The 19049-nt window shown below is 40.8% G+C and overlaps 1 protein-coding gene across 5 annotated transcripts in view; it reads left to right on the top strand.

Moving 5' to 3' along the window:
- The window catches only part of LOC123028578 (methylcrotonoyl-CoA carboxylase beta chain, mitochondrial-like), a 54065-nt gene that overhangs the window by 29857 nt on the left and 5159 nt on the right, over window positions 1-19049 (top strand). For all 5 annotated transcript variants that reach the window (XR_006415711.1, XR_006415707.1, XR_006415712.1 and 2 more), the window contains exon 13: window positions 1120-1205. Coding sequence is in view for 2 of the 5 variants with exons in the window: in XM_044440608.1 (XP_044296543.1) it covers window positions 1120-1205 (86 nt within the window). In the remaining 3 variants the exon portion in view is untranslated. The remainder of the gene's footprint in view (window positions 1-1119; window positions 1206-19049) is intronic.

Below are 19049 nucleotides of genomic sequence, written 5' to 3' on the forward strand. Positions count from 1 at the left end.
TCTGTAAACCAAGCTGTCCTTTTGCCTATAAATTTGAATTTGAAATTTAAACCCCATTTTGAATAAACTGAGGATGGGACCATAAAGATTCCTTTCTCGCATATGTCTCCCTTATACTTGACCCCATTTACTTTGTTTAGAATTATAATTTTTAAGAGTACTATTGGCTCAGCTGTGAAAATATGACACAATGCTAGCACAATGGCAGTGATAATATCTTAGCAGACCTTGGACAGAAGCCATTATTTGTTAATATTAGGGAGCAATCACCAACTTGGTGCTATGGAGATATCTACAGGTTCCAGCATTCTCAACCGTGACTAAACTAGCTGAGTTGATGGGAGTTGAAATCCAAAACAGCAGGATGGCATTCAGTTGGGGCAGACTTTCTTAAGGGATTAGGGGCCTAGTATGCTTTTCAGCTGCCTTTTAAAGAGTATTCAGATCACAATTTGTCCAGAATGCAGATGCAAGGCTGTTAAAGGGCTGACATAGGGAGCATATTGCTCCTCTGTTGAAGCAGCTGTGCTGGTTTCTTATTTGTTTGCAGGCATTGTTTAAGAGTGCTGGGGATAACCTTTAAAGTCTTGAATAGTTTTAGATGAGGTATTTAAAGGACCATATTCTCCCATAAGAATCTGTACCTCCATTGAGGTAATCTCTGGAGGCTATCCTGTTTTGAGATGAGGGAGAGGGCCTTTTTTGCGGTTGTACTTCCTTCCAAGGGAATCCTGTCTCATTTACCTTTCTAATGGCCTTCAGCAATTTGATAGAAAGGACATTTGGGCTATGAATTGCTGCCTTACCAAAATATATGTGGATTTTAAAAAACCTGGTTTCATTTTCCTCTACTTTTATTATGTATGCTTTTTTCATTGTTAGGATTGCTTTAAATTCATAGTTTATTGTTTTATCTTGTTCTTAGCTGTCTTGAACTCTTTAGAGAAAAGGCAGTGCAGGAATGAGGTTAATGAACAAAAACCACTTTCAGAGTCAGGCTGCTATCTTCAGTATGGGGTTAATAAAGTGAACCAGATTTGCAGGTTTGTTTTTAAATAATACATGTGAAACAAATTGCTATATAGTATTCTTCAGATCATGTTTTTCTTCTTTTGGCAGGTTATTGCACAATGTTTAAGAATTACGAAACAGCAAAAATATCAGATAAAGTCCCATCAACAATCACCTCTTCCTGTCATACGACTGTAAGCAAGAAAGCTATGCCTATAAATAACTAAATTTGAATATATATGTTGATGACATTTTAATGTTGATCAATAGGTATTTTTCATGTCTTTTCTCAGTTTTGCTTCTGCTATCATTGGAAGGATATTTTAAATGAATAACTTATTTTGAATAAGACCAAGATATTATTATGAACACAATTTTATTAGTTGCTTTCCCAAAATTCTAGACAGTCTCCATTAATAACTGAAAGCAAATAAATAAAGGAAGTACAGAATCACAGAAGAATAACAAAAATTCCATATAGACTAACCAGCATAGCTCCAACTTAGATAGAAGGGGAACACTTTGCCCCACTTTCCGAAAGGCCCAGAAAGAAGTGCAGCCTGTACACATGGTGGGGTGATGACTCCACAGCATTTGGCCAATTGATATATAGGCCCTGCTTCTGACCATAACAGTTCCCACTCGCCGCAGAGCTGGTATAGAAAAAATATCTAGATTAGGTGATTGAAGTGGAGAATAAGGTCAGTACAAGGGAACATGTTCTTCAAGTTATGCACATCCACAATCATGGAGGGCTTTTCTATACCTTCATAATCTTCATATAGTTTTACCTTTGTTTAAAAGGAGAAAAATATCATTCTGCAGTAAGGATTAACAGAATTAACTCTTGCTATCAATGATGTCAAGTTTAAGATGTCATACATGTTTTTATTAATTATCTGTTCTTATCTTTAAAATGTTAAAATGAATCACATAAACAAAGCTGGAATTTTCAGTTCTTTTCTGAACTATTTTTGCTGCCTCACTATTTGTAATTGTTTGCTTAATACTCTTTCATATTTAAAATTAAAAGACTTTACTGACCCCTATACTTAGGATTTTAAAGTTACTGGTGGTATTTGCATGTCAGGCTGCCAATAAGCCATGGTTGCCTGGTTGTTTGTTGAATAACCTAACAGTTGGGCACAGCACAAGTGTTTTTCCTTTCTTTGTTCTGTCACTACACTTTTTGTTCACCCATTTTGTGTTTTGTCTTCTTTCTGAGCCTCAAAAATACACAATTGCACAGTTGCTTTTTTGTCAGTCTTTTGCAGCTGCACAAATGCACACATATACTGATGTCCAATATATGTAGTCTAGTCTAGTCAATGTCCTTGTCAGTTTTGGTTGTCAAAGTTGGCAACTGGTAAATAACTGGTAAAAGGGAAAAATTAAGTGCACCAAAATAGCTCTCGCTTAGCAGTGTAGTCTATAACAAAAACTGTCAGCCATCGGATTCCCCAACTGGGCCAAATCCCACCCAGAACTTCCCTGGTCCCACAATTCTGGATCAGTCACTGGATTCAGCATATGGCACAGCCAAGCTTGGGGAACATACAGTTTATTAAAAGCATAAAATATGGGTGTGGAGGGTTCTAAACCATACTGGCTAAAAGGATAAAACGGTAAAATAGAGGAAAGGTGGGGGAAGGTGAGATTGGACCGCAGCAACTTTACAGTATACAGTCAGCCAGGAAACTGTAGTTCCTAGCAACTTGTTGGCCCACTCAGACAAAAAAACAAGAAATCAAAATCATAGCCTCAGCTATTCAGAGGTTGTTCTTTGTGGTCTCTGTATATCACACATATGGACTTTGCCATGGAGCAGAACACCTAAATTGGAAAGAAGATTCCAGAAATCAGCATCACGAAGTGGGCAGGGGCCCCTCCTGCCCCTTCCGAAGGTCCAGATAAAGGCAGGGGGGGCCCATCCGCTCAGCTCCTTTTTGACCGCACACGCAGTCACATCGCCATAAGAATCTTCTGTTTAGCTTGCTTTTTCTCTTTCTTTCTGCTCATGTGTGTGATGCACAGATGACCACTTGAACAACGACAGTTACAGGTAAGCAGCCTGCCTTCCACAGTCTGCCTTCCACAGGGTTACACAGCATGCTTCCTGCATGGAGAAAGAGCAGGAGAACACAATGTCCCAAGAAAGGCACAAAGCCTTTCTCTCTCCAGACTGTATTCCCTCTCCAGCCTAGGTCAGCTGACTCTGGGGTGATGGCTCATCTCCCACTCCTTGGGGCCAGTCATTAGCAGGCCATAGCTGTTATCTCTGGCATCCCTGAAGCCATAATTTTAGATAGTTCTCTTCACAAAGGAAGAGGAAGATGACTCCCAAGGTCTTGGACACCATATTCTGGATTTACAACATTTTTTCAGTTACAAAATTAACCCTTCCCTTGCTGTCTGGAGCCCACCAGTTCACATTGCATAGTTATCTTGATACCAAGTGTTGAGCTGACATTTCTCAGTGTCCTCCACACTTTGAGCAGTTTCATGGGTCTCTAGCTACTACAGAAAGGGGAAATATCCTCTCTCTCTCTCTCTCTCTCTGGCTCCTTTTCAGAATGCTTACTGTTACAGTTATTGTGGTCCCCTAACAATTCTAAAGAAAAAAATCATGTGGTACAGACTCAATGATTTTATCTACAGGATATCAATTATCTTTGAGGCTCACAAAACCATGCTTACATTCTGTCACTGTTCACTTAAATGTAGACTAATTTTACATATCACTGATAATTATAGGAAATCCCCAAGTAATGAACTTCCAAGTGACTTTACAACCCATGCTTTTGAATGAACTAAAGCCTATCAATTTTTAAAAATTACTGCAGAAAATCATAATCATTATGGGGGGGGGGGAGTGAAAGGGGAGGGAGGCCTCCAAAGCACCCATTCCCGTCCCACACATTCAGAGAGGGAAATCTCTCAGCATTTCCTTGTTGCAAAAAGGAGGGACTGGTGAGTTTGGGCAGTGGTGGGGAGCTTAGAGATACTTGCCATTTTCCCACCTTCACAGGAGCCTGCACCCCAAACTCTGTGAATGTGGAGGGTCAAATATGTGATCTGACTTGCATAAAATTTGACTTAACGAATTTCCATTTTCTCAGGAATGGAGCTCCTTCATAACCTGGGGACTGCCTGTATTTAATTTTATTTGTAGCTACATACATTATACTAAAAGGTAAACTTTAATAAAAGGATAATAATAATAATAACAAAATAATAAGAGGACAGTAGTCATGCTCTTTTGAAAAGGCCATGAAATGTAACAGGGATGTTTATGTCTACTTCTGCCCTGGCTACTTCACTCATGTCCTTTGCACTTAGGATCAAAAGGTAGGCAGGTTTTTGTCCACTGCCAGGGCTGATGACAATGCTCAGGACAACACCTAGACAAACAAACAAACAAAAAATGAATAAATGGGTTACTTAAATGAAGGAGTACCAAGTATTTGGAACATATCTTACCTACTTTATGTAAGAAAGTTAGAAATGCAATTTATCCAAGCTTTAACACAATAGTCACAATATATGAATATGGCTGGTACAAAACATTTGTTTTCTTCTTTCTGACATATCTTTATATATAAAGTTGCTCTTGTCATTAAAGTGAACCTGGATAGATGTCCAATTTTTATAATGTGAATAAATTTATGTCCCACTTTTTATTGTTTTTATTGCTTTTATAATTTTATATATTTTATTACATACTGTTTAAATGTATTGTTAATAACTAATTTATCTCATTTTTGTTGTATAATGTGTTGTGAACCACCCAGAGAGCCTGTGACTAAGGGGTGTGGCATACAAGTCCAATCAACAACAACAACAACAAATCATAATATTACCATCATCCTCTTCCAGGGCATCTGGGTGAGAAACAAATATTGGTTCAGATGGGTATGCATCTGGTTCTTGCCATACCCAGGTCTCTCTAGTTCTAACATTCATTTTGCAAAGCTGGAAAGAGATAAAGGGAAGAATACTGATTTGTTAATTTATTTTCAGCAAACAAAGAGTAAGTTGCATCAAGATGGCTATAATGTATATGGGCTGTGATCCCAGAGCAACTCTGGAAGCCAAAAAAGGTTGTTCACTCAAGATATAAAGGGTATATAGGGACTAGTGTTACTAGTGCTGATACTGTGAAGTAATTCCAAACTACTGTCCATTTTCATATAATGTGCTTGCTATTGGAATGTGGTATGAAATGTGATCATGAGAGTATGATCAAATGGTAGGGCAAAAATTGCTTTGATGTGACTTTACCATATCATACAAACTTGAGAGCTGGACTTAAGTCTGACATTAAATATTTATCATCATACGTAGAGAATAAGAACTTTGTGTAGACTGAATTTGGCCCAGTGCAGAGAAGCAGGTTAGACTGAGGTGGATGTTATGGTCTATCTTGTTCTGCTCTACAGGGCCCTGCTTGTCACTGGAACAGCAAAATCAAATCTTAAAGATTTGTCAGAGGTATTAACACTGTACTTGGCTGTGTTATCTTGTTCGTGTCAGTGGTGGCATTGGCCATGTGAAGAAATCTAATCTTTCATCTATCTTTACCTTTTAGAAATAGTCTAGTCTACTGCGTTATCATGTAACACTTACCCTGTCTGGAACAAAGTGATTCAGTCCAAGGCCATATGCATACGTGTAGGGTTTCCCAGAATACTTTGTATAATTTATTTGAGGAAACTCAAACGCTATAAAACAGGAAAGATCCATTTAAAGGGATTAATAGGTAATTTTGCATTTACTAACTAGGGTGGTTTTGGTTGCTTCTCGATGAATTTGATAACATTTATTTTTCATCGTGGCCTCTGTGCATCATTCATTATGGGTGCTATGCCTGTGCAGTGCCCGTTGCCGGGAAGATTAAACAGCTTTAATGGTTTTCTGCGGGAACTCCACGCCCTCCCACCCATACTATAGATGGTTGGAGTGCCCACCATTTCCCCAGTCTTCTTGTGACCGCTGTTTGCTGTGTCTTGAGCCTTTCAACTTGCGTTTCGTAGCTATATTTTAAAAAGTTTTACTGTTATATTCTTGACTTCACAGCCTTTTTACTATTCCTTGATCCAAGTTATAATCCATCCAATCCCTTCCTGTTTACACCGTTTTTCCTCACCCTTTTCTCCTTCCTCCCCTACATACACACACCTTCTATCGTTCTTCTTGTTAATTCTTCTGTCATTTGCTGTTTTTCCTCTGTCTTTCTTCGATGATGCAGCAGGTGGCTTTCCACAAGTGTTCGCAGTGCAGGGCTAAAATGTCTCCCACTGACCCACACGAGTTGTGCTTTCTATGCTTGGGAGAAGGTCACAGGACCTTCTGCTTGGGAGAAGGTCACATTGCCAGTCCTTTACCAAGCAGGCCCACAAGAACTGGGAAAACTATCTGTGAAAGATGCTCTGGGACCAGACTTTGGTTGCCATGAAAAAGGCCTCGGCGGCGACCACTGCAGCAGGTCCATCTAAGGCTGCTTCTCCTTCTTCATCTGAGGGAGATGCGACTTCTAAGGAGGGAAAGCACTCCTCTCACTCTCCTCACCACAAGCAGAAGGAGAAGAGGTAGCATGACGGGTCCAACGAAGGTACCAATATTTCCTCATGCAGAAGATCAAGTCCCTCAGCTCAAATCTCCCAGACCAACATAGGGAGCTTGCCCGCATGTTCACTCGTGAGGCTATGCAGCTTTCTGTACAACAACTTAATATGTTGCGACATCATGTCAATTGCAACTCTAGGGTTCTCATTGGTGCTGTCACCCTTCGTCGCCATGCCTGGTTATACTCAGGTAACTTAATGGATGAGACTAAGAGATGGGTGGAGAACATGCCCTTTGATGGTTCAGGGATCTTCCATGCCAAGACAGATGACAAACTCAAATTCATAAGGCTCGCCTTACTGCTCATCGTATGGAGATGCCATCGCAGCACCGACGTAAGTGGCCGTGGCCTTGTATTCAGTACCGCTACCAACCTTGCCAACAGTATGCAGGACGCCAACAGTTCCAACAGTGTCAACAAAGGAACCAAAGGCAGAACATGCCACGGTACCAGCAAGCTCATCACTGTCCCGACACTGACAAATGCCAGCATTGACGGGACACACGAACCTCTCCTCGATCCTCCAACCTACCTTCCCCTCTTCCTTTTGGGGATTGGCTGCAAAGCCGACTTCCCATCTAGGAGTCCATCATATCTGATAGGTTGGTACTTACCATCATAGAGCATGGATACAAAATCGAATTTGATACCGTGCTGCCTCCTGGACCGATCCAATATACGGCTGCCTCTCCGGTTCTTCTAGATAAAGTTTCCCAGCTGCTTCATAAAGGAGCAATTCGAAAACTGCACCGCTCCGAAGGCCTGCACGGTTTCTACTCCAGGTACTTTACGGTACCGAAAAGGGATGGTGGTCTACGCCCAATATTGGACCTAAGTGGCGTTAATAAATTCATCAAACCCAAAAAATTCAGAATGGCCACGCTCTACAATATCCTTCTGTTGCTCAGGAAAGAGGATTGGTTTGCACCCTTAGATTTGAAGGACACTTACTTCCACATAAGCATACATCCTGCTCACAGGTGGCTCCCCCGGTTCACCGTCGGTACCAAGATATTTAAATACAATGTACTCCCCTTCAGTCTAGCCATTGCTCTGAGGGTTTTCACCAAGCGTATAGCTCCCATATGCGCCCATCTTCAGCTTCAGGGTATTCATATCTACTCTTACCTCGATGACTGGCTTATTGTCTCCTCTTCCAGGGTTGGCCTTCTAGTCTCCATCGATACAACCTGCTCCCTCCTTGCCTAACTTGGACTGTACATTAATGTTGAAAAATCATGTCTTGTTCCTTCCCAGGTCATCAATTTCATCGGAGCTCGTCTTGACTCACTGTGCACCCGAGCCTTTCTTCCTCATGACCGAAAAGACAGTCTACTTGTGTCTATCCAACGGATTACTGCCTGTCATGACCCAAAGTAGCTTCAGGTCTCCCTCTGCTGGTCAGGGGCAGGCAGAGCAGCTCTGGTGGTTGCAGGATTCTGACCTCAGTCCACTGTAGCTGCCAGGGCTCTCATGAGATCCACCTGGGGAGCCCTGGGGAAGAGCTATATAAGAACCAGCTCTTCCTCTCAGGAGCTACCTTGGCAACAAAGGTCCCCTGTTGTTGGTGAAGCCCTTCCTGGTGTGTTAGACCTGGAACTCCACTCCCATGTCCTGCCTGTGTTCCTGCTTCCTGCCTGAGCCCCTGTTCCTACATCTCCTGGACCCCGCCTGCACCTTTTCTCCCCCTGACTTGTCTGCCTTCCTTGGTTTTCTGACCCTTGGCTCACTCTGGACTACACTACCCATCTCTAGGGACTTGGCTAGTATATTGACTTCTGGTTTGACCTTGGACTGTGTATTGAACCTGCCATGCCCTGCCTGTCTAGGGTCCTGGTGCCTTACCCTGTTAGTCAGCTGCCCTCGCCCCAGACACTGACACTGCCCAATGGACTGTTCCAGCGTTATCTATGCAGAAGCTGCTCGGACATATGGCATCTACAGTTTCTGTAGTACCAAATGCCAGACTGCTGATGAGATCCTTACAACTTTGGTTCAACCACACCTTCCATCCACAATGCGCTCGATCGCACCGACTACTTCAACCACCTCTCTTGGTTCTTCACACCCTGTCTTGGTGGACGATACATACCAACCTCTCTTGTGGAGTCACATTCCATCCACCGCAGCCAATTTTTAACTCTCTGTACCAGTGCCTCCCTGGCTGGTTGGAAAGCCCACTGCGTGACCTTCTGGACACAGCGTACCTGGTGCGGTCACAAGATCACCAGACACATCAACTATCTGGAACTGCTGGTGGTCTTCAGAGCTCTCCGTTCCTTCGAGAACATCCTTTGGGACTGCACCGTACAGATTGCATCGGACAACATTGTAACTGTGTTCTATATAAACAAGCATGGTGATACGAGGTTAGCCCCCTTGGCTCATCTCGCTCTCCATCTCTGGGACTGGTACATTGCCTGTGAAATCACTCCCCTAGTCATCTCGCAGGGACCGACAATGAAGAAGCGGACTCTCAGCAGACAGATGTCAACAACTCATGAGTGGGAACTAGACTGTCAAGTTTGTCAACACCTTTTTCACCTCTGGGGACCACTACACGTAGACTTGTTTGCGACTCACGACAACTCTGTTTGCACGACATACTACTCCCAAGTGGGCATCGGCCCAAATTCAATCGGGGATGCACTACTGATCCCTTGGACAAACAGATTCTTCTACGCCTTTCCATCGATACCATTGATTACAAGAACACTAGCCAAAATTAGCCAAGACGATGCTTGCAGGATTCGCATAACTCCCTGGTGGCCTCAACAGTCATGGTTCCCCACTCTTCTTTGTTTTTCCAACAACAACTTTCTTTGCCTTCCTTGCATTCCATATCTACTTACTCAGCAACACGGCGCCAGATCTACACTCAGCCTCATCGCCTGGTTCGTTCATTGACTTTTTCTTCCACATTGATACCAACAACTTGGTCAGATGCAACACAAACGACATCTCCGACATGGTCTTCTGCTACATTTCAGCTCCCTGATACAGCGTTGCCATTGGTATCAACATTGGTACTGACTCCTCAGTCGAATCCAACCGATCTTCATCCTGACATACAGTTCATTCTCCAGTCTGCACTACAACCAACTACACTGCGATCCTACAGTGCTAAATGGAAGTGCTTTACCTCATTTGCTACAGCTAACAACTTTTCACCTCTATCTGCTACTATTGAGAACATTTTACAATTTCTACTCTCGTTACACCAGGGTGGGCTTAAACCCTCCTCTGTTAAGGTGTACATCGCAGCTATCTCACATCATCGGGGCTGCATTTCGGGTTCCTCTGTATTCTTTCATTTCCTTGTCCATTGCTTCTTAAGAGGACTACAAAATCTTCAACCACCGACCCAATCAGTAGCACCGACATGGAGCCTTTCTGTTGTCCTTCAAGCTCTCACTGAGCTTCCCTTTGAACCACTATCCACGACTGATCTATGCCTTCTCTCCTGGAAAACAGCTTTCCTAATAGCTATTACTTCAGCTAGAAGAGCTGGTAAGCTGTGTGCTCTACGTGTCGATCCTCCATACCTGAACTTTCACAAAGAGAAAGTCATTCTGTGCACCGATCTGACCTTTCTTCCCAAGGTCAATTCCTCTTTCCATGTCAATCAAGATATCATCCTGCCATACACTAGATGTTCGATGGTGCTTAGCTTTCTATCAATCCCGAACTGAGTCCTTTAGGAAAACCAAACACCTGTTTGTCAAATACTCAGAGCACTCCTGTTACCACTCAAAGACTTTCAAAATGGATTGTGGAGAGAATTGAACTGTCTTATTGTCTCTCCAAATTGGACCTGCCGGTCACTCCCAAAGGACATTCTACAAGGGCTGTCACGCCCTCTTCCGCCCTCTCTGCCGGCATTCCCATGCATGACATTTGCAGGGCAGCTACATGGTCTACTCCATGTATCTTCACAATACACTAGCCTAGACATCAGGGCCAGACAGTTCTTTTGGCTGTGCAGTTCTCTCCTCTGTTCTTCAGTGACGACACTGTCCTGCCTCCGGGTTTGGTAAGCTTACTAATCACTCATAATGGGTGATGCACAGAGGCCATGATGAAGAAAGGCAGGTTGCTTACCTGTAACCGTCATTCTTCAAGTGGCCATCTGTGCATTCACACAACCTGCCCACTGGCCCCACTCGGTGTCGGTGACTGGGTTTACAAAATAACTTTATTTTTTATACATCTGTTTAGCTGTATACACATGTCCACATATGTGTATAACTATCCTTGTGATTCTGATAGCTAATTTCTGTCTGATACTTCCTGTCGAATTCAGTTTTACTTATCTCCACCTGGGGGCGAACGGGCTGTCTTCAGTAGACTGGGGAAATGGCGGGCACTCAGTCCATTTATACTACAGGGAGGAGGCATGGAGTTCCTGCCGAAAACCATTAAAGCTGTTTAATCTTCCCGGCAGCAAGCATTGTGCTGGCGCAGCACCCATAATGTGTGAATGCACAGATGGCCACTCAAAGAGCGATGGTTACAGGTAAGCAACCTGTCTTTTTTAGATAAAACTTATTTTTATTACAATATTTTGGAAAAAAGAAAAACAAGATCTCACCTTGACGGGGCCCTGAAAAAATAACTTCAGGCTCCAGCCAGATAGTTTCATCACTGTGCAGAATGGCAGTAGCTGTTGTATTAGGCAATGTGATTAAATTTTTGCCTGTGTCAGCCTACAGAGGATAAAGGCAGTTAATGATAATAAGAAAGGTAAACCTCCAGTTTTACACTTATTTACAAGAGAAAGGTGAAACGCTTGCATTCTGTCTTTACCTCCAGGAACAATTTATTTAGATAGGAGAAAGCCTCGTTCTTAATAGTTAAGTCATTACAGTCACTATTTTAATTTTTTCTCCCAAGAACCACCCTTTGCTTTCTCATTTATACATGAATGACTGGCACTTATTCTTTGAAAAACTGTAAACATTAACCTTAAGTGCAGTTCAGGACAATGTAGTAGATGAGGGCAAACTCTGCTGATTAACTCATACCCTGATTGGCCCAACTTTTACCAATAGAGACCTCATAAAGAGTCCCTCTGCACACTGCCTGTATCCACATGTACATCAGAGATATTTGCTATATAAAAGCCACCTTTCCATATATTCTTTGTATGCCATTGCAACAGGCACTTCACTATTTTTATTTCAATAAAGTACACACAACTCTCAAAATCAGATGGCAAAACCATAAAATATAACAACAAAACATTTTAAAAAATCACTGTTGATTTATATCTGGCTGATTTTAAAGTGAAATATTACAGTTCACCCTCTGCTTCATAGTCCTGCAAGTATTCAGAGTTTAATAGTCAATCAAAATGATGATTTTCTTTGTTTCTGCTAAAGTTTAATTGCAGAGTTTGTGGAAGTCATTATCTTGGGCCAAAAATAGCTCTGTTTAGATGCTCATGGATGAATAGAGTGTGCTTCTGTGTGAGAGAGTTTGGATGGATAAGGTTCTAGGGGATGTATGTGGGAACAAATAAATGGATGATGTTAGAATAAGGTACATTCATGCTTTATGAATGGATTGAATGTGTGGTTTGTGTGTCCAAGACAAAATATATGAGCAGTTATGTGTGCCACAGCTTATGATGGGTGGGTAGATGAGAGAATGGGGAAATGTGTGCTCTCTGGCCACTGCCAGCATGAAGCCACCAACATTACCTTGAGAGAATGTGAGCTATGGCAGAAGAAGGGCCCTAACTCTTTATTACTTTGAGTAAGTATTAAACTATGCATGGACAACATGCAGCATTAAGTGGCAAGGTTTAGATTATTGTTGTTGTTTTCCCCACTTTATTCCTGCTTATTTTATATTTCTAATTGAAGTATAATAATTAGTTTCTTGTTTAGGAGTATTCCAGAATTTTTTGTAGAAAACCTGGGATCAGTGTAAGCCAGACACACTTAAAGCTGATTCCGTCTAAATGAAACTGTGAAGAAGTTGTTCAGGCCTTGATATCTCAAAGAAATGGAACTGTCACTATTATAGTTACCTTTTCAATATTTAGGGGAAGGACATATCGTCGAACTTCAGGCTGAGGAGCTTTCTGTGCATTTTTCTTTACTTCTTCCCAGTTCTCTCGTAAATTAGCCAAATATAAGTAATTATAAACAAATTCATACCTGTAAAAGGCAAAAGTTTCCATATTTAAATATAAAAGCAGAAAGATGGAGATAGGCCAAATGTCCTTGAAAGTCGTATCCCACAGAAAATTGCTTGACAAAGAATTATGCAGCCATAGTTGCAAATCATCATCATCAAGTGCACTGCCAGGCTTCTAAAACTGGTGACATGGCATTAGTCATATAATTCTATAGCATAATTAGATAAGGACACTTAATTGGCAATCTTAAATAGTTAGAAATGAGATTGAGAAAAGTCAGGCTTTTCCACATCTATGGCCTTAGAAAGAAAATGCTTTTTTCATTCAGCTGATTAGAAGTAGATATGCTATCATATAATCTACTCTATTTTTCACTCTTTAAAAAAATCTGATTCATTTGTTGCACATTTGTTTGATAGATTCTAATTGGACTTCTTCATTGACTTGAAATCAATATTTGGGTTGATTTCCAGTGATCTTCTGAACTATGGTTTGGTGAATCAGAATTGAGTCCTGTGCTTCTAATTCCCTCATTCACTTGTGTGTGCATCTAAAGGATCACTGATCTGATCAAGTGATGGTTTGCTACGTTACAACAGAATAGCAAATAATGGTTTAATCAAAGCAAAAATCAATTTTCTATGCTGCATCCATATAAAATGGGTGCCCTTTTCCAGCTGTGGTGAATACGACAACTATGATCTTACCTAGATAGACAAAATCTGAGCATGGTTCTTCATGCACTGATAACAACATAACTGGATTACTGTAATGTGCTCTGCGTAGGGCTGCCTCGAAAGAAGGTCCAGAGACTTCAACCAGTCCAAAATAGGGCTGCACATCTGGTGTCGTGTATCAGTTTGCGTGGTCACATAACATCTGTTTTGTATACATTACACTGATTGCCACTTCAAGTCTGGGCCCAATATAAAGTGTTTGTTTTAACATACAAAGCCCTAAATGGCTTGAGACTTGGTTACTCGAAGAGCTGCCTTTTCCCTTATATTCCTACCCACACATTGAGATTTGGAAATGAGGTCCTTCTGAAAGAGCCATCCCTAAAGTAAGTAAAAGAGATGGCATTTAGAAGAAGGGCCTTCTCAGTTGCTGTCTCTCACCTTTGGGATGGGCTTCCTAAGGAGGTCCACCTGATGCTGTCTCTACTTTCATTTTGGTGCCAGCTGAAAACTGTCCTCTTTTGCAGGTATTTCAAGACTTGATTTTAACACCTGATTGTAAGAGTTTACTTTGCTACCAACAGGTCCCCTCCCTCCTTCCCCCAGTACTTATAATTGTACTGTTGGCCTGTTTTTTAATGTTGTTAGCCACTTAGAGAGCCCTTAGAAGTATATTCGGCAGCCTATAAATAAATAAATAAATGCATAAATAAGGAAATGGAGAATGTGAGCGCATGACTCACTTCCAGTCTTCTAATCTGTGGTTTCGCACAGCCTGCCTCAAGGATCTGATGCCCTCCAGATGTTTTCATTTCTGTCAGTCCCCCAAACATCTGGAGGGTATAAATGTGTGGGAAATTGGAGGATCATTCAAATGCAGCCTTCATGCCAGTACCCACCCCTTCCAAGTGCATAGATCCACAACCAAAAATCCATTATCTTCATAGGTATTAATATGATGAAAGAGGTTAAAGGGTGAAGTCCTGTATTTGATGTTGAGGTATTTCCCTTTTTTCTTGTCTGCTACATGCATCCAGACCTAAACAAAACAAAAACACTCAAATAGCACAACAATATTGTTTTGATTGTTGCATGTCTTACAATTATATTTTTTGGCAATGGGTCCTGTAAATCAGGGCAGTATCACTTACCCCCATGCTTTCATTTGACTCAAAGCAGTCCATGTAGTTGGCTCCCCAAAGGCTCCAAGAAGAAAGGAACTTGAGCAAGTTAATTTTCACAGGAGTTTCCACAAACACGATATAATTTGGAGTCAATCCAAAACTGTCAAAAATATAGTCGAGGATCATATGTCACCTAATGCAATATTTCTGCATAAATGAAATGACCCTGCAGTATTGAGAACTTCAGCTCATATGCTTTTTCTGGCATTGAATTCCAGTTATTGGTATTTGATTTTAATTTCCCATAGATCATGTTTGGATTAATAAAATCTTGATTTTGAGGGGAGGGGTTGTTATGCCTTTTTTGTAGGTTTTAGACTGTTTACTTAAATATCCTTTCAACCATCATAGCTAGTAAGGATTCTTGGGATTTGTAGTCTGAAATATTTGGAGGGTGCCTGACTAGGGAAGATTGGTACATAATATTAAGCTGCAGGTACTTGGAAAACCATTCTGTAAACCTATACACATTTATCTGGCAGTGAATCCTGCAGAATTCTATGCCACATTCATTTGAACATGCATGCACGGAATGCACTTTTAGTTGTTTTCCATTTGTAGTTTTTAAAGTAATGAGTATTTGTTAATCATGTTTTCTACACAAGGCTGTTAACCTGCTGTATCTGTTTCCATTTTGGTCTCAGAATGGAGATCTAAGCTAATTTTTCTTTTTCCACTTTTCTTTGTAACTTCTAGGTGGCAGTGTGTTATAGTGGAATACTGTAGTTGTACAAGTAGGAAAACATATTTTCTTTTGCATTCAGAAATATTTCCTTTTCCTTGCACTAACATCCTCACCCCAAAACTGCTACTAAAAAGCAGAAGCAAAACCAGAGGGTCATAATGTTACCTAAAGAATCTGTAAATGACTGTAAGGAATAAAGAGTGCACAATAAATACCACATGTAGAGAACAGCCATATCAAATGACAGCTTGACAAGCTGTATATTTTAGATACGGGGCAAGGAATTTTCAGACAGAAATGGCTATTTTCAAATGGGAAATAATTGTATGAATGGCATACTTATTTTTTCTGAAAATATAGCTAAAAGTCATATTCATACAATTGATTTGTATGAGAGGTTGGAATTTACCTGTGCACATATGATGGCTTGAATCTATCACTACAAGGAAACTGAACTACCACCTCACATTTGGTCATTGGGTCTTTCTTGTCTGGAAATAAAAGAAAAATAATATTTAATTCATTCTCTAGTTTCCTCTTGCTCAGGACAATAAATAACTGCTTACAAAACAAAGCTGATGCTGGAAATGAAGAAGCAAGTATTCTGTCTTCAGACACAAGCATATCTTCTCAGAACATCAGGGTTCGCATAGATAACAAACCCCTTCAAATTCTTTGCAACAATGACAACAACAAATACTTTCGCTGGTACGCAAGATGTAAAAAAGCTATAGACCTCCTATGAAGAGCAGAGCACAATGTTAAGTTGGCAAGTTCCACCAGTATATGGAGAAGCCACTATGTTCTGTTTAAAGTATGTAGATACTACTTGTAAGTAAACAGACCTGCTTGCAGAGGAGGTATCCGTACAATATTGTAGGCCAATGAAAAATTCTTTCCAAAGCAGTTCCCAATATTGTAAACTGTCCCATCATTTTCAATATGGGGGTGTGCTGTGACTCCATTGACAGAAACATATTTGCTGACATCCACCTGGAGAACATAACAAAGGGGTGACTTGTTTGAGAAAAACCTATATGTTCTCAGGAGCAATTGCATATCATACACAGCATGTGTTCAAAGGGGATATTTAATTTTATCACACATGCATGTCCATGTCCATGTGCATGCTTATCCTGAGTGCTTATCCTTACATAGCCATAATTGCAGCACTCATGCACAAGAGGCTTGGTGTGTGTGGAATGAAATACCCTTAGGTTTTTTTTTAGAAAAAGTGAGGGGAAATAAAGTCTAGCTGAACTGACTGCTTCTTAGCTCCTGCTGACTTTTCACCAGGGTTCAGTTTAAAAGTTGTTCTGTCACCTTTCAGCCCATCCTTTTTGTACTGTTTGTCCTTATCCACAAAATGTTCCCCAGTGCCAAGTTAAGCCGAACTGCCTATGCAACTATTTCATCCATGCATTGGAATTCCTGAGTTCTGCTTGTCTAGCTGGCCCTGTGTATGGAACAAGCAGCATTTCAGACAAAGCGGCCTTAGTGGGCCTGCATTTCAACCTTAGTTTCCGAGACCGTATGCCCATGCTCCCCCATGCTATAGGTGTACCAGTAATTCTACACCAGCATTACCCACAAAGCTATCTAGAAGATATTTGATATCCACAAAATTTATACCAGGCAGGCAATTCATCAAATGGTTTACATGCCTCTGAACGTTTTGTTGCAGAACCTACTTGTTCTACTCAGAAATGCAAAACGAGAGCCTGATATAACTCATTTACCAGTCTTGAAAGTAAAGAATGGTAGGCATTGCTTGATTCCAAACAATATTAGGTACATATCAGTAGATTTATATTGAAAAACTATCTTCACTGATTTCAATGCTGCTATTTTCAATCCATTTTAACTCACAATGATAAACTGGATTAACCTTCTAGATAACTCTGGTCAAAGAGCAGCAATTCATCCAGAGATGAGGACATCCAACCCATATCTTACAGTGGTGCTATCTACTATGATACTGTTTTTTGTAAGCCATCCAGAGACTGGTACTGGATGGCATATAAAAATTTTAAATAAATGCATGCATACATGCAACTTTACAAACATACATGCATAATAGAAAAGCACTTGCACACATACAAAAATGTGGAAAAGCTCTGTGATACTGGGCTGTGTACTGACAGGACAATGAAAAAATATGCTTGCTTAGTGAAAAATGTTTGAAAAAACTAACAGTAGACAGAAGTATTTTTGTTATTCCTCAAAGAATTACTGCAAAAGGGGGGGGGGGAGAGAAAGAAATTAACATCCAGTTCTCTCAAACTGGTGATTTAAAACTCTGCTTAGGACTGGATTGGCATGTAAGAAAAGAACACAAGGAATGTATGTACATTGAGAGTAACAGAAGCTGGATGGCCATTGTTCAAAGCTGCTGTACCTGCATCTTCCTTTGCAGATCTTGCATTGAAAGGAGGGCTGTACCAAACAATCTCCAGTGCTTTCTAACACTGTAATTCTGTCTTTCTTTTTGTTACAAATACATACTTCCCACTAGCTTTTCAATGTGCCCTTACAACCAAATAAGCACACTGCATATAGCACATTATTATGTAGTTTTCCAGATAAGAAAATGATCTCCCCTGGTATGAAGAATGTTGTATGTGAAAAGGTTCTAAATATTTCTGGTTCCAATATCTTAACGACAACATTCTGATACCAGCTATGAGAAAGTTTGTCTGTTAGTACCAGCTGTGAAAGCAAACTTTGTGAAGATACTAGTCTCTCTAGTTCTTGCTGAAGCTCAGCATCAATAAAAAGTACTTGACTGTGATATTTGACCATGCCATAAATGCTGTTTTGATTGCCCCCACAGTGCTAGTTCCCAGAAGAATGCCATCTGAATGACATTTGGTTCAACCATAAGCACCAAAAGTTTCTCTCATGACCCAGTGAATGCAGACTAGCAGCTGAGTGACATTCAGATTTGGAGGTGCATCTGGGATGTAGGTTGTGATGCAGGGATTCATTCTGAATTTTAGCTGCTTTTCATGATAGTTCCCATAGCCATGACCCCAAGAAGAGTGTGAAAGTGTGAGTATGGGTGAACACCTTTATATCTTCCAAAGGTCTTTTGTAGAACTAATAGGTCTTAACTGCCCATTCAGAACTAGGCCACCCCATAATACTTTGCATTACAATGATGGTTCATAGCATTCATGTGATTATGCATTTTCTGCAGCTAGGCTAAGGGTGGGGATAGGAATTCTGAGTTGGTGCTAATCAAAAAGTATTCAATCTTGCATGCACTGGTTCTACTACACCATTGTTTTGTACCACCATGGACCTGATATCCAGGCAAGTTCCTGTCTATTCAAACTTTCTTATATCTCATTATGTATTGTTGGGAAAATTTGGATAAATCCTGTCAGAAAAACATTGCTTCTGTGTGCTTTTGCATTGTGGAATCAATCCTGTACTCCTTCTCAAACCAAGCTAAGTCACTGTTTAAAATGGCATTCCTCCCCCGCTCCTTTCTCTCACCTTTAGCTGTAAGCTACAGTAGACAGGACATTTAGTCAAAATATACATTGTATACCTTCACAATTATTAAATAATCCTTGTTGGAATTCACAGTTTACCAGGAAGTATCTTTTGCTAGCCCAGAGGGCTCCATGTGCCCTGGCCATTCAGAACAGTGTGAATGCATTACTTAGGGTCTGAGTCTAGATGAGCTTATGAGTTCATGAATAGTTTCTCAGTA

This window comes from Varanus komodoensis, unplaced genomic scaffold (assembly GCF_004798865.1).
Source record: "Varanus komodoensis strain SLA01 unplaced genomic scaffold, ASM479886v1 scaffold1, whole genome shotgun sequence".
NCBI classification, from domain to species: domain Eukaryota; kingdom Metazoa; phylum Chordata; class Lepidosauria; order Squamata; family Varanidae; genus Varanus; species Varanus komodoensis.